Source organism: Carassius auratus, chromosome 3 (genome assembly GCF_003368295.1).
Source record: "Carassius auratus strain Wakin chromosome 3, ASM336829v1, whole genome shotgun sequence".
NCBI classification, from domain to species: domain Eukaryota; kingdom Metazoa; phylum Chordata; class Actinopteri; order Cypriniformes; family Cyprinidae; genus Carassius; species Carassius auratus.
This window is the reverse complement of record NC_039245.1, coordinates 5612256-5628042: the sequence shown is the minus strand read 5'-3', so window position 1 is coordinate 5628042 and position 15787 is coordinate 5612256. Positions and strand designations below refer to the sequence as shown.

General features: G+C 35.8%; 1 protein-coding gene and 1 long non-coding RNA gene across 3 annotated transcripts; one reads left to right on the top strand and one right to left on the bottom strand.

Annotated features, from left to right (window-relative positions):
• Positions 1 to 686: 686 nt before the first annotated feature.
• Positions 687 to 12446, bottom strand: LOC113044720 (guanine nucleotide-binding protein G(I)/G(S)/G(O) subunit gamma-13-like). Of its 2 annotated transcripts, none has more exons than XM_026204907.1 (3): positions 12225 to 12446; positions 3732 to 3864; positions 687 to 1750 (listed from the first exon to the last, which is right to left on the bottom strand). In XM_026204907.1, the coding sequence occupies exons 2-3, from the start codon at positions 3827 to 3829 to the stop codon at positions 1645 to 1647; spliced, it is 204 nt and encodes a 67-aa protein (XP_026060692.1). In that variant the 5' UTR covers positions 3830 to 3864; positions 12225 to 12446; the 3' UTR covers positions 687 to 1644. The 2 variants fall into 2 exon arrangements, with proteins under 2 accessions (XP_026060692.1, XP_026060689.1); XM_026204904.1 differs by lacking the exon at positions 12225 to 12446 and adding an exon at positions 6225 to 6557.
• A 757-nt stretch (positions 12447 to 13203) lies between these two features.
• On the top strand, positions 13204 to 15178 carry LOC113044713 (uncharacterized). The gene is made up of 3 exons (XR_003275905.1): positions 13204 to 13266; positions 14324 to 14593; positions 14676 to 15178. It is a non-coding gene; the product is annotated as an uncharacterized LOC113044713 (long non-coding RNA).
• Positions 15179 to 15787: the final 609 nt, after the last annotated feature.

The window sequence follows — 15787 nt, the reverse complement described above, 5'->3', positions numbered from 1 at the left end:
TCAAGCCACAAGTGTTATGTTTCTAAGGACACTGTGTAAAGTTAACTGCAGTTCACCTATAAACTTTGAAACCATTCAGTTGTCTATGGCTGTTTTGCTTTCCTTATTCTTGAGCTTTCAAAAAAACATAAAGGTGGTAATTCAAGCAGCTCTTACAGTAAGAAATACTGTTATTGTGAAATTTAGGTACAGATGTACAGAAAGCTGCATGTGGTGTACAGAAAAATAGATAATGTGGCCACAAAATGAAGAATCTGTTCCCACAATTTAATAATTTGTGTCCATGTTTTATTCATTTGTTCCCTCATTTTAGTTTAATTATGGCCATACTGTAGTAATTTGCTACTCGTTTTAATTATGGCCACGATTTAACTACAATGAGGGAACGAATTAGTGCAAAGTGGTGATTTTTTGTTCTTCTTTTCTTAATTATTTATACATGCCAACAATATTGTGTTTTTATTTCCCATGCATGTCATGTACAGCGCTCCATAATTGGGTGAAAGGACATGATTAATTGTTATTTTTTATCATAATTTATTATTACATTATATTACATTAGTACATTCTCAAACTAAATGAATGTGTTACAGTAATCAGAAATTGTTATCGTGTAAACAAAAAAATATAATACCCTTGCCATACCATGACACACGCCCAACTGAAACACACAAATGACATTAAAGCTGTCTAAAAATCCTCTACTTTATTCAGTAATATGTTCTGTAAAACATTCAATAAAAAAATGTAATCACTTATTGCTTTTTATTAAACTAGTACTTGATCTTATGCATATTTTCTCAAAGCATTCTCATATGTAACACGCCTCTAGATAATTGGACAGGTTCCTACTGTTTGGATATATAAAAACATGAACAAATTAAAAGTCACAGATTAACCACACATCCTTGCCATAAGTGCAGATTGAGCTAGTAATCTAAAAAAAAAAAAGAGCCTTGGCCAGTGCACAACCTCTCCGTTTGCATATCCATTCGATGCTTTAGGGTGCTGATGGTTTACTTGTCCCTCACACACTTACATTCTTTTTAAGGAAATTGTGTACAAGGCAGTATTTGATGGTGACCTGGCAAGATGCGTTAAAAAAATAAAATAAAACATTATCCGTAGCTTTCGAGGAAGGAAGGGTGCAGCTGAACAACAGCAGGTCCATCGTCATTTTTAAAGCAGTCGGCGCCAACAGCTTCGGTAGCGAATCAAACCATAAATAAATTAATTCATGATCATAAATAAGTTAATAAATTAAAACGATCTGTACATGGTTAAAAATGTCTGTAACTGCTGAGTGTGGCGTAAATAGTAACATTTCGACGTCGACACTACATGCTTGAACTCGGCGAGTAGGCAAGAGAAATTCCACTAACTGCATATAAAGGTATATTGATGGTTACAAATATAATAGTAATGCATGTCAAAGTGTCAGATTCTTCAATTGACTATATAGAGCTAATGTTGTGTGCATGAGTGTGAGATTTGTTGTGCAGTGGATGCTAAGCTGCTGTACATTCATGGTGAGGTAATGAAACAGAGAGCAAGCGCCGTGTGATCCTGTCAGGCTGGTGGAGGCTCAGACGGAGGGCTGGGGCGACCGCTGCTGCCGCTGCTGCTGCTGCTGCTGCTACTCTTTTATAGAAGCACACACTTGCCCTTCTCCACCCATGGATTGTTCTTCATCAGCTCAGGATTCAGGAAAGGGTCTTCAGGCACACACTCATCGATCCACTTCACCAGGCTGAGGAGAGGAAGGAGAAGTTCCCTCATCATTCTGGGACTCAATGCCAAGTGCGTAATCTATTTAAAGTAACAAATTTGGTGCAAAAATGTGTACTATTTAGGAGTAAATAGAGCAGAGATTTGCTCTGTATGCATGTGACTTTGAACAAGGATGCAGAGTGTGAAGGAACTGGGGCCGTGCAAGATTGCACCCATGTTGAACAAATGATAAATGAGAGTGATAATCACGTAACTCTTCGCTGAAGCATTATCCATCATAAGGCGATTAATAGAAACGATGTGTCAGATGAGAGTGATATTCTTAGACTCAAGCTAGACTCCATCCAAACCCAAACGCTATTAAGTCATCATGACCCAACATTATGACTCCACAATTGCTTATTCAGCTAAACTACACAATAACACTGAAGCTGTTCACTTCTGGCTGGTAAAAGGTAATTTGCAACAGAAAAATTACTACTGTGAATATTTCAGGAAGAGAGCCCTGGGACGCAGGGAAATGAGATGTCAGTGTAATGTGACAGTGGAGGGTGTGACTAACAGGCCATGCTTGCTCTCAAATTGGAGAGTAAAGCACCAGAGATCTGAGAGCTAATGCTTTGTCCTGAACAATCACCAAGAGGACCTGGCCTCTGGGCAGCCTAATTTGTGACATGAGGTGAACCTGAAAATTCAGAAATAACTGCAGTGAGTTCATGGTGGCATATGGGTTATTCAATCAGGAAACAGTTTAGAGAAGCCACTGATAAAACTGATCACTCTTCACAACAGGAACTATGAGGTTTGAACTATGTAGAGAGGATCATTTAGGGGTGTGTGGGGGGGGGGGGGGTCATCATAAATTTTTTAACATATTAGATGATGATTTATTTTATTATTGTTATTTCAATGATTTACTTACATTACTTATATTACCTCCAGAGTATATATTAGCTTAAAGCATCTGCTAAAATATAGTTTATTACAACAAAAAAGTGTGACGAACAACACAATATGAATATACGTTGTTTTGGTTTTACGGTTGCCATATACACTACTGTTCAAATTTGACAGAAAAGACTTTTACATTTTACATTACAAAAACAAATCTCAAATAAATACTGTTCTTTTGAACTTTTTATTCATCAAAGAACCCTGAAAAAGTATCAAATAAATAAATAAATATATTCTTTTTTATTTTATTTTATTTTGTTTTTCCACAAAAAATATTATGCAACTGTCTGCAACATTGACAGTAATTATAAATATTTCTTGAGCAGCATATTAATATATTAGAGTGATTTCTGGAGGATCATGGGACACTGAAGACTGGAGTAATGATGCTGAAAATTCAGCTTTGCTATCACAGTTATAAATTATATTTAAAAATACATTAAAATACAAGTTATTTTCAATTTCTAATGATATTTCACAATAATTACAATATTTATTGTATTTTTAAACAAATGCAGCCTCGGCGAAAATAAGAGACTGTTTTTTCTTTTATAAATATTAAAAAATCGAATTGACCCCATAACCTTTACGCTACACTGAATATTAAAATAATACTGAAATCCTTAAAATGCACAGCAAAAAGTCACAAAATTGCTCCAATTAGCTAGTCTTAACTTGCATTAGTATGCAAAGAGAAAGCTCACAGAGTAATATGAGAGAAATAGAAGTAGAACTATTATATTGTCAAAACAACCATTAAATGTACTGTTTAGAAGTTATTATAACAAAACATTGACTGGTCAATGCCATTTAACCGATGACAATTAAGTATTTGGATAATAAAAGGACAGAATACATGGGTGATGTTCTAATGGCTTACTGTTAGCTTTTTTGTACTTGATTATATGATGAAAAGCAACAAAAATAGAAGGAAGGTAGAAGAAGTCATTATCTTTTCTGTTGTGATATGGGGTGACAGAATAAAATATGATAATTGGAACAGAGACTATCTGTACAGTGTGTAGAACTAAAGAAATCAGACTCACTCTGTCACTGTCTTTGAGGATTTCTCCCTTTTGAAGGCCAGCTGGTACTTGAGGCTTTCTACCTCCTTCTTCATCTGGGGCAAGTCCATCTCATCCATGACTGCGGCTTGATGTGGAAGTGATCAAACTAAACCTAAACAAAAAGATTGAAACAAGAAATAGTGTTTTCGCACACTGTCCCAAAACAAATGCTCACATTTAAACTGATTTAGTGGATCTTTTACATGACTCTTTCCACAGCCATCCTATGTTTTTAGACAGGTGAATTGTGCTGCCTCAAAATATAAATGTAACATATGTTAACTTAAAAAGCTGATTTTGCATCAGTCGATGACGATTGCAATGAAATCTTGCCAAAACAACACCTATTTGTAAGAACAGTAATAATGATATGTGAATGTGATTTGTATGCCCATGCTGAACAGTTTGCATATGTTCCATGATATGAAAATACACTCTTAAAAATAAAGGTGCTTCACACAGAGATGCCACAGAAGAACCATCTTTTTCTTACCCTTTTTATCACCTGAAGAACCTTCTTGAGATGTTAAAGGTTCTTTATGGAACCATTTGACAAAAAGATTCTTCTGTGGCATCGTTAAAGCACCATTATTTTTAAGAGTGTAAACCATGAAACCACTTTTTTGTCATATTCAGTTGCTCTGATACTACAATAATGCATTTTGGACTTTTTCATCAAATATTGGTATATTTGATTCTCTTTTTTATTTTGCATTTGATTCCTTCATTTAATTAAAGTTTTATTCACTGTTCTTGCATTTTTATTTTACAACAACTGACAAAGTAAAAATGTGTGGTTATTAACTTAAAAAGCTCTTTTTGTGTGTGTGTGTGTAGTCTAAGGCTAATTCAGTCATGCTACATTTAAATTTTGACTTAAAAACGAGCTGAATAGATGTCACCACTCACATTTTAGACTTCCTCACAAAACATTTCTCAATAAACATACTGTAACTGCACAAATTCTACTTTTTCCCGTTCGCTATTTTTTTTCTGGGATGTTCTGCATGCATAAATTTAGCTTTCAAATAAAAGATTTCAGTAATTAGATGCTACAAGTCCTCCTCTCTGAGCAGGAGTTAAGGGGGATCCGAGTTTGAGTCTTGAGAGTTTTTGGTGTTGAGAGGAGTCCAGCATTAGGGCATGTGTGAGCCAGAGAGCAGAGACAGTTCAGCATGCAGGTGTTCAACTGCCTGTCTACATCCATCCCATAAAGGCTTTTAAGTGCTTCCCAGCAACACCAGCCAGACACTGGAGCCTCGCGCTCTAAAAGCTCCGATTTCACTATCTGACACTAAACACACTCAGAGCAGCTGCAGGAGATTGCGCTGTTTTTCCAGTCAAATGTGATGTGAATAAATGGTTAGGGGACACAGATGTTTCAACTTCCTTCAAACCATCCATAAATACTTAACGCGTATGGGGATATCCAAGAAATACCTTTTAAATGTGAATTTGTGTGTCAATATAATGAAATCTGAAATCTTTTGTTGTTGCCAAAGGTAAATACACTGATTTCAGTGCTTCACTGAGGCCTTAAACAAATATATAATCAACAGTGGCCCAGAATATACAGCAGTTTGCCACAAGCCACAAACCTCTTTTTCCACCCCATTAGTCATGAAACAAATATTACTGATGCAAAAATATATATATTTTATTAAATGAATGGCTGAGACTATTCAGGTTTATGTTTTTGGTTTGTTCATAATATTATGTGTACAAAAGGACAGTGTGACATATTAGATGGAGGACCAGGACAAACTTCTAAAATCAAGTTCTTCATGTAGGTGGTTCAATCATGTAGGTCATCACCACATTGCATTCAAATAGGGAGGGTACATTTCAGTTTGATTAAAAATAAAAAAAAAACTAGAATTAAAAATGTAACAATTACTAAACAAAAGCACATTTATATTAATGATACGTGTGTGTTGTGTCCTAACTGATATTGCTGGTGTATAAAGAACTAAAGAAGATAAATTAGACATCAAATCTGTCAAGAAATAAGATAGCAGAATTTCTGCAGCTACATGATCATCTGATGAAGACCAGCATGACTTGCTGTATCTCAGTTACCTCCGATGTATTTAGGTTTCCCAGAGCAGATAAAACTATTAAGAAGCTACTGCAGGCTGAAGTCTGAATTGCAGGCTTCTTAATTTCCTCCTTCTTGTAAATATAGGCTAGATTTAAATAACCCAATGATTTTATTAATCAAAAATAAGGGGCGGGTAAAAAGCAGGATGCTGAAAATCTAAGTTTTATGTAACACCGGCAAAATCACTGGCAACCACAGCGACGACGGATGCAGGGAGTGGTAAAAAAAAAAAACAATATGAAAATGCAAAAAATAAGAATTCATGGGTATCAATAACATTTCCCACTAACATCATAAGTTATGTCAACTGTCATCAAGAGACAATAACGAAAAAGATGAGATCGATATGAATTCACATTTGTGTCGCTTACCTCGGTGATGTAGCTACCTTTGGATAACGTTAATACCCGAAGCCCGTCTTTGGTGCAGAATGTTCTTATCTATGGGAAATGTCCTCAGATCAATCAAAAACACATACGTTTGTGTCTAATTGACGAAAAACGATGGACGACTGTATATCCGATGTAGACAGACAAAAGACTAGATGGGGAGACTGAAGACAGGCTCGCAAGCTCCGGCAGCAGCGCAAGAGACAGCTGAAACGATGCTGAAGAAGTTGAGCCGATGGCAGTGGTTACAGCCTAGTAAAGTGCTGCTCAGCCGCTGCTGGGCCAATGTGTAGAGGAGGTGCTGGGGCAAATCTGCCTGGGAGGGGGAAACAGAGGGCGGTTATATGCCGCTCAAGTCTAAATGGCTCTCCTAATGTTGGAGACAAAAGGAAACCCGACGTCCTTTTGTCGCTAGACTTGTCAGTGTCAGAGTTTAGATTTTCCATACGCATATGATTCTACTCTCCGGAACGTTTAGTCCACTTTGCCCTAATATGGAAAAACTTAGCTTTTTTGTTGTTAAACAAAAACAGCTTTAATGAACATCAGGCTGTCAGCATGAATTTCTTGCCTAAATAAAAGTTCAGTAAACAAGAAAAATCGTTTTTATTTTTTTATTTTCTCTACGCCAACTAAAATAGTTCCAGTCAAAACGTCCAGCTTCGTTTGTTGCCAAGCAACACGGAGTTTGAGAGCCGATTTGGAACGGCACGTATTTTGACGCGAATCCGCCGAGCTTTCCTTCCAAACTCAAAGCGTTCTGTGATCCGCTCCGGGTTTTTTTTTTAATGTCCCAGTCAGTCAGTCCTCGCTCATTGAATTGAAACAGCGCTCGCTCGAAAGGAAATGCTTTCAAACGATTTTGGCTGTAGACAAGATCATTGGAGTGATACAGTGAACCTTTACTCTAAATCTGAACGCTGTTGGAACGCAACTTATTAAACACATTTAAAGTTACACTTTGTTTTTAAGAAATAACCACATTTTATTAATTGGTGTGTGCAAATCTTCCAAACCATGTCTTTATCCATTAATAAGCCTGTAATAGAACGCTGCGGTGATGTATTTTTGTAGTTTAGGCCAACATGGAAGTTAGTATCACCCTGGTTCCTTCGACATAAACACAATTGGATTTTTTCATTGGCTTTTGGATGTTTGGACAAGTTAAACACAACCTTTATAAATTTGGATGCTGAAATAAAATCAGCAGAAGTAAAAATTTAAATAGAGGCTATATAAACAAACTACACAATGGTCACCATTACTTATAAACATATAGGGGTTTTATTGATCCCAGATAGCACACGTACATCACAGAGACTGCGGCGTCTATTTGCAAGACTATTGCAGAACTCAATTTTTTAGAATGTTTGCTCATCTGCAATACGTCTATAGGATGTTTCACATCAGATGCCAAACAGATGTTTTGAAAATGTCTAGAAGATGTTTATGATTTAGAATGTATGTAAAACTGACATCTTAAAGATGTCGATCAGATGTTTGTACACAGAAGCTTTCCAGAAGAAGCAATCTTTAACAAACATCTTGCAGATGTGTTTCACAGAATAAAATGTGAAAATATCTTGATCTTCTGTAAACCATAGATCTTATTTAACAAACACCCACTGACGATGATGAAACCGGAAGTGTTTTATGCATTTTGGTTTGCAAAAATATGTCATCCCTACAGCACTCAATAAGTATTCTTGTTGTAGAGCTGTCTACGAATTTGGCATGAAATTGCATATAGACTATATGTCATTCGCCCATGCGTCTCATCTCATGTATCCATGCAGAGGAGCAGAGCCACAACTAAAACAATGTTCTTCTGTAAAACAAATATATATATAATATTGTTTTACTGCTATTTGGCCAAAAGTTACATTGTTACATGATCGAGACTGTTTTTTTTTTTTTTTATTCTGTTAATTTATGCAAAACATAAATGTAACAATACATGTAGTTTGTATTAATAACCCTAACCCTAACCTTATATTACAAATGCTATTGCACACAATTTGGCATAAGCCTGAAAGCACTGACAACAGTATTCCATAAAAGGGTGAAATGACTGTAAACTGCTCGCAGGGAGATTTAAAAGTTTGCCTGTTGGCTGATACAAGGGCATCTGACATATGCTCATCTCAGAGCAGCACTCATGTCAGTCGTCTGTGATATCTCACCTAAGAGCAACATCAGGAGGTGTAAGATGAGGAGTGGTGCCTGCAGAAGCAGCAGATCAGAGATCAGTCCCTTTTGTTGGACCACCATCACCACAAGGCATTTTTGGCTAACGCTAAAAAAACAAGGGATGTCTTGTTGAAAGACAGACAAAAACATTAACCAGTTGCTCTTTCATAAAACCATATGGCAAAAAAAAAAAAGATCACAGAATCCATCTAATATGAAAACATCTGATCTAATTAACTAAACAATATTGGGTCAATAATGCGAAAATGGAAAAGAAGTGACTGCCACTAACCAAAGTGAACCACAGCTAAAATACTGATAAATATAATTTATTCCTATATGCTAAATATATGAGATTAATGGTCATTAGATTCAATATGCACAATTCTGAATGGATTGCATATTGAAACATATGGATTACATATGGATTATATATATATATATATATATACAGAATAAGTAGAACACCAAACTCATTATGTATTGTATTGACAAAGCTATGAGAAGTTATGCTTAATTGTTTTAAGTATTTTTTATCCAAACTGACTGTTTTTAAAGTGTATTCAGTAAAATGACAATACATTAACCAGTCTGAATAAGCTTTTTCAGATATTTGTGTTTCACAAACGAATGGCCACTGGCCAGTTCTACGTTCAGCCATCTACTTCCTTTAGCACATCCTATTTTTATTGCATCATTTATTGCATGGATATATGGGAAGAATGGAGCTCTGCTCTGAATACGCTTAATGGATCCTGAATGAAGAACGCCCTGCAATGGCTTGCCGATGGGGTCAAGCTTTTGATGGGTGCACTGGCTATTCTTTGGCTTAACAGTACAAAGAGTATCTTGAGTGGAAGGTAGGACAACAGTTCATAGAGTCTGTAATGCTTCATCAAAGAGAATTTACACAGAATAGCCTAGGACTATATCCTGAAGATAAAGACATGTCCCATGTGTCCTAAATTGATGGGTGTCCATGAGAAACTGCCATTAGTGCTTTAACACAAAGAGCAAATGCAAGGCACCGTAAGCTACTCTAAAGGAAGGGGCAGCTGAAAGGAATCAGGACCTTAGCAGTCAAAGACATGCTATATTCACAACATTTCTGCATTTATTTTGGCCTTAAGTGGTTTACCTGGCTCTGAGAACAGCATAATGGAGCATCTCCAGCCAGGTGAATGCAGGTCAAATTATCAATCTCTGCTCAAAAGTGTACGGCAGTAACAATGCCAAAAAAATTTAATTTTATACATTTCGATGGATACATTTAAAAAGTATTGGAACCTTTTAATATATACTACATAAAATACTACAGTGCAACAGATGACATAAACGTTTACAGTGTTTACAGCACATGAAGAAATATTTCCAAAATATTTCACTGAAATATTTATAACTGATAAAAACTACATAGCAGAATTTAAAGGAATAAGATGTTAATTGGCTTGAGTTGTCTGGATTATTGTGATGCTTTTGCTTTTATCAGCTGTTTGGACTCCCATTCTGACTGCACCCATTCACTCCAGAGAAACTATTTGTGAACAAGACGTAATGAAAATACATCTTGGATGGCCTAACCTAAGTAAATTATTTAATTGTTCCTTTAATCAACATAAAGACAACAGTATAAATCAGGTGGCATCATAAAAGAGGTGGTATAATTGTCTAAATTACAGTATTCGCTGAGTGAATGTGAATTACAGAGCAGTTTAATTCAATAAGCTCTGGGCAAACAGCTCCCCCTTCCGTTTAACTAATTAACTCAATATGGTAGAATTAAAATGGTAAATAGAAATGAAGGTATTGTCCTGACAAACATTCAAGAATATGCAGCTGTGCGCAAAACCAGAATTTTGAAAACCGTCCAATCAAAACTAAAATATATGCTAACAAAAAGCGTAACGTTACATTATAATGCGGGCATGTTGAATCGGAACTAGTGTTGTTCGTTAATGAATCTTTTAAGTTAATGAATCAGTGTTTTGAACAAACCTTTTAACAGGGGCGATTCTAGGATTTTTTCAACTGGGGGGCACAAGAGGGGCCACGATTAATACAGAGGGGCCAATCTTGTGTTGTTTGAACTGTATATCCAAATCATTTCAAGAGTTCAGTAACCTTTAAAATCAGTAATAAACAGTGATACCCTATTATATTTTAATAGCAGTTATTCACTGCTCTTAAAAAAAAAATCAAATACAAATTGTATTTACTTTTCACTTTACAAAAGTGAAAGAAAAACTGTAATAAATAAAAGAATCCAATGTATGAATAGTGTACAACTCACAAATAATAATAATCAGAATAACATTAATAATTCATAGAAATAAATACACAATTAATTAATTAATATAACTACTATAAATTTAATATAATTTCATAATATGTTTTTGTTTATTATCCACGTCCCATTCAATTTGCATAGCAGCAGTTGCAGTAAATTTGCATTGACGAATAAACAAAATCTACTTATGTCAAGGCTAATTAATCTTGAGCATATTGATTTAAAAATATCATATATCCATACTTTGTTAGAAAGCTACTTGTTCAAAAAGGTAGCTTTAGTTTAACATGTAAAATATGTGGATCCTATAAAACAGCAATCGCGGAGCACCATGGTGATTTAGAACGCCAACTGAATTTATTAGGAATCTACAGACGCAAATAGACTAAAGGTGTAGAAAAATAAAGACCTATATGTGTATTTTGGACTTTTTTTTCACCACAAGTCTGAAAGAAGATATGTTACTGAAGACAAACAGGCCCAAATCTCAAAATTGACCAGTAAAAAAAACGATGTTTTTGCATGTGTCCAGAGGTGGGTAGAGTACCCAAAAACTTTACTCAAGTAAAAGTAAAAGTAATTCTAGAAATATTTACTCAAGTAAAAGTAAAAGTACTAGTCTTGAATAGTTACTTGAGTAAGAGTAAAAGAGTATCGGATAAAAAATCTACTCAAGTAGTTAGTTACTTTGGGTCATATATACGGAGCCTATTTTTATTTAGATATATAGATAAATGTATGTAATGTGTGTGTGCGTGTGTAAATGTATATATTTCATCAGCCTTTACTGCAATTTATTATAAAACCCTGTCTGTTTACTTAAGTAACAGATATAGGTTTCATGCCATAACATATTTTTAATACGACTGACTTTATATTAAATGTGAATTTAACATTGAAAGTTAATGTGATATAAATATTGCTACTAATCTTTCATTGTTCAGAAAGAGAGCAAATAACATTAACATTATTAAAGATCATTTTCACTGACAGTCTAGATTTCAATCACTCTCAGAAACTCCCATTAAAATCACTGAAACTGTTAACACTGTGAAATCAATATCTTAATTATAGATTCGTACACACATCTGCACTTTGTTGTTTCTGACGAGAGAATTCGCCAGAAAGAGGTATTCAGTCAGCGAGCGAGTGAAGGAAGCACCGGCATTTCAGCGATGACTCATCGGAACACCTCTGATTGGCCAATGCATTCAAACGAACCGTGTGTGATTGGTTATAATGCGCAACGCTGTAAAACGCATCTATCTCTGGCTCAGCGCCAGCAAGCGATCACAGATCTGAATTTAACAGCTGATGATATGACTTGCTGAACGTACTCGCACCGGTGTGATTGAATTAAAATTAATACAATCTTAATCGGCTATTTTTTGTCTTTTGGAAGCTGCATTCAACTTGACTCCCCTCTGTTATAAGCCACACACGTACAACAAACTACTGTCATAGTGGTATCGTGTACTGTAATCGAATGTAGCCCAAGTTATTACCTGTTAAACAGTAGACAGCACACGCGGTGTTCATCTAATAAGGATCTCCACCGCAAGCAAATAATAGCCTTTGCAGATTTGCTTTCAATTCAGTGCAGTTCCATAGTCCCGTTTTCAACGCTGTTGATGCTAAACGTTACAACTCTGAGTGAACCGCTTCAGACGCTCAGTGCGTGAGGCAGGGAACTGAACGAATCATTCAAACTGATTCATGAACCAATTCACTCGTTTGCCAATTGGTTTGATCAAGCCTTTGAACAGAATTGACTCAAAAGAATGAATCATTGGCGAATGGGCATCGCTCATTGCCCAGAGAAAAGTAGACGGCGCGTTTGGAATAAACTGAAGCATTTATAACATTTATTGCATTAAGATAAAGTAACGAGAGGGGCGTCGCTCACAGTAACGAAGTAAAAGTACAGATGAGTTATTTACTAAACTGAAAGATTATAATTTGAATTTGTGAGTGACAGACAAGTAGAAATGTGGGGGCACACTGGGGGGCCAATCAGTTTTCAGGAGGGGCCAGTGCCCCCATGGCCCCTCCCCTGGCTACGCCACTGCCTTTTAAGTGAACGAGTCGTTCTTGTTCACTTCCATGCACTGCACTGGCTCATTTTTTCATTGGAGCCTCTACTTGGGCTTGCTTTAGTTTTTACATTGATTTAAAGTCATGCAAAGAGTGAATGAATGATTCTTTCTGACACATACTGGCCTAACGGTGCAGCCTGCAGAATTCAAAAGATTCGACTCTCATAGATGAATCAGACTGCATACCACTAATGTAAACATTTGACGTTTAAACTCTTAAACTGACTTGAAAAATACCCAGGGAAAAAAACATGATCCAACCATATTGGTCTCATCTTCCTGAATATTCAATAATCCTCGGGCGATTCCAGGAACTTGTTGCGTCAATTCCGAGAAGGGTCTGGCTGCAGACCATGGGCGAGTGGAGCTCCACTCTCAAACCGGAAATACGTCACCTCCACTTGAAAACATCAAGATGGCGTCGCCGGGAGTACTTCAAACTTAAAATCAGGTAATTTTATCTCTGCATCGCTAAAATGGTGAACTGACGCTGTTGTAACGTGCAGTGTAATAAAAACGCACAGGGCTTACGTGAAATTACTCACAAAAGGATTAATAAACACTATGGATTTATAGATTTATATCGCGAGCAATGTCAATGTCAATCCTGTAATGAAGAGACTTTGCAAATATCTTTAGTTCATTCTTCCATCCGCTGAAGTGAGGTTTAACCTTTAAAAAACTTACATCTATGAATCTAGTATTTGCACAAATTAAGTTATTTATCAAAAAGTCTAGGATCTTTTCCTTCAACAATAATCCAACCTTAACTGAGATCACAGTCAAAGGGTGTATTGATATCTGTTTGAAATGAAGCCAGTTTTGAAATTCCAGCCAAAAAGTCTGTACAGATTCACATTGGAAAAACATATGATCTACAGTTTCAATATCTTTCTCACAGAACCTGCATGACTTGTTCTCCCAATTAAATCTTTCTTGTAGGAAGTTATTAGATGGATAAATGTCCTTTAGGATTTTAAATGTTACTTCTTTGGCTTTAGGAAGAACTGGATAAGTAAAATAACACTTCCTTGTTTTCTTTGCCTCTTCTTCACTAAATTCTTGAAGAACATACTTTCTTTTCAGTTGACTGGGGAAGTACAGTTTGGATAATACATTTCTTAAAAACTTATTTGTTAATTGTTTGCTCTTTAAATTTTTACCTTCAGTACATGATGGATAGCATAGGTGTAACTTAGTTTTTGGTGGCTTGTGGTAAAATAATGTAGTGAATAATGAAAGGACACGATTGTTTTGTATGTGTATGCCTTTAGCATTTGTTATATAATGTTAAAAAGGTCATATGAGGTGGTTGTTTTCATATTTAATTTTTCATTCACCTCCAGGGATAGGATTGGCATAGAAGATGCAGCACTCTTTACATTTTAAATGTATGTTGCCACCCTAGAAGTCAAAGTCTTTTTACATGTGACATTAACATGTACATATTTATTTTTCTCTATTTTGTTGTTCTGTTATTCTATTGTTTGACTTTTTTTTTGTATCAGATCAAATGTATATCAAGTGTTATCCATCCTGATAACACCTCCACAAATAGAGACTGGAACTTCTGAGCACCATCACCTTGTCTGCTTTGGGACTGTCATAGGAGAATGATGCAGTACTTTTCTGTGTTGAATTTACAAAACGTCAGTACACAGACATAGTTTTGTTCCAGTTTTGCTGTGCTCATGTCTTCTTTGTGTCCCCAGCCCAGCAATCAGATGCATCAGAACAACAAAGCACAACTGTGGTGGCCCAGGCACCTTCAGCAACAAGTAAATTGCTTTAACATTAATGATAATGAAATGTCAGTATTGTAACTAAACTTGACCCATCTGACGTAATTGTTCATGCCAGAGATTTAACATCATTGTCAGTCAGGAGCATATTTAACAGGAGCCACACTCAACTGGCTTGATGGTGACTTCAGTAAGTGTGGTTGACCCTCTTGTTTTTGTGGCTATAATAATTAGGCTAAGTAATCTCACTCTCTTCCATTTCCCGAACATGAAACTTTTGACTGAAACATGAAAATGATACTTAACCGGTGCAGTGAAGATATTTAAAGAGACGCTGTCACTATCTAAAGTACAGAAAGCCTTACATCATCTCTAGGTGCAGTCACCTACAGCGCAGCCAGCTTCACAAAGACTGTGGGGCTGGTCACCAGGAAAATGGACAACAGGGAGTGCTTTGGGGTTTTACTCCTCAAATGATCACCCTGGCTACTGTAGCTGGGATTGCTTCACAGACGATGGAGGTCTTGAAGAGTAAAGTGTGCGTGCGTGCGCACACATTGTGTTTTTACTGTAACAATTATGGTCACTTGCAGTTAATTTGTTTTCAGTGTAGTGTAAGATGTGTTTATTATTATTATTACTCAAAAACCATTAAAACTTCTAAATTGTGGAAGTTATTCTTCATTATGTTACTGTGGTTATTTTGTATATGTTATTATTTTGATTAAAATACAAAATTCAACACACAAATTCTGGTTGAGGTATTATTTTAATAATTTATTTAATATTTCATTATTTTTTCACTGCTAAATATTACAAACATAGGGTTAACTTTCTAAAATGCATGGAATGTTACATTGTCAGTTGTACATTGGTAAAACAAACATGAAAAAAAGGCAGAAGCCCTAAAAATATGGATTGTGGATGTCTGTAGTGCAAATTGCTGAGGGGAAATAAAAAAAAAATTGCTGTCGTGTCATAAACCGTGAAAGATTAGTATATTATTATTTGTATTATTTCTACTAGGTAAAAGTAACAACGATAAAAGTACAGAACATATTAACATTACGTACAAAGAGGTGACATAACTTGCAAAGCACCCCTTATACATGTATATAACAAGTAATAATATAAAACGAAAGTTTGGTGGAGTTGACGTATTTTCGCTCTTGAATGGAGCTCCACTCGCCGCCATTGAGGTGATGTAATTCTACGGAAAGTGTTGCCCGG

What these genes read in the sequence shown, in the direction of transcription:
- LOC113044720 (XM_026204907.1), bottom strand. Translation starts at nt 3,829, where the DNA reads ATGGATGAGATGGACTTGCCCCAGATGAAGAAGGAGGTAGAAAGCCTC. An exon ending in TCCTCAAAGACAGTGACAGA is followed by an intron (nt 1,751 to 3,731) that starts GTGAGTCTGATT and finishes TCCTCTCCTCAG; the next exon opens with CCTGGTGAAGTGGATCGATG.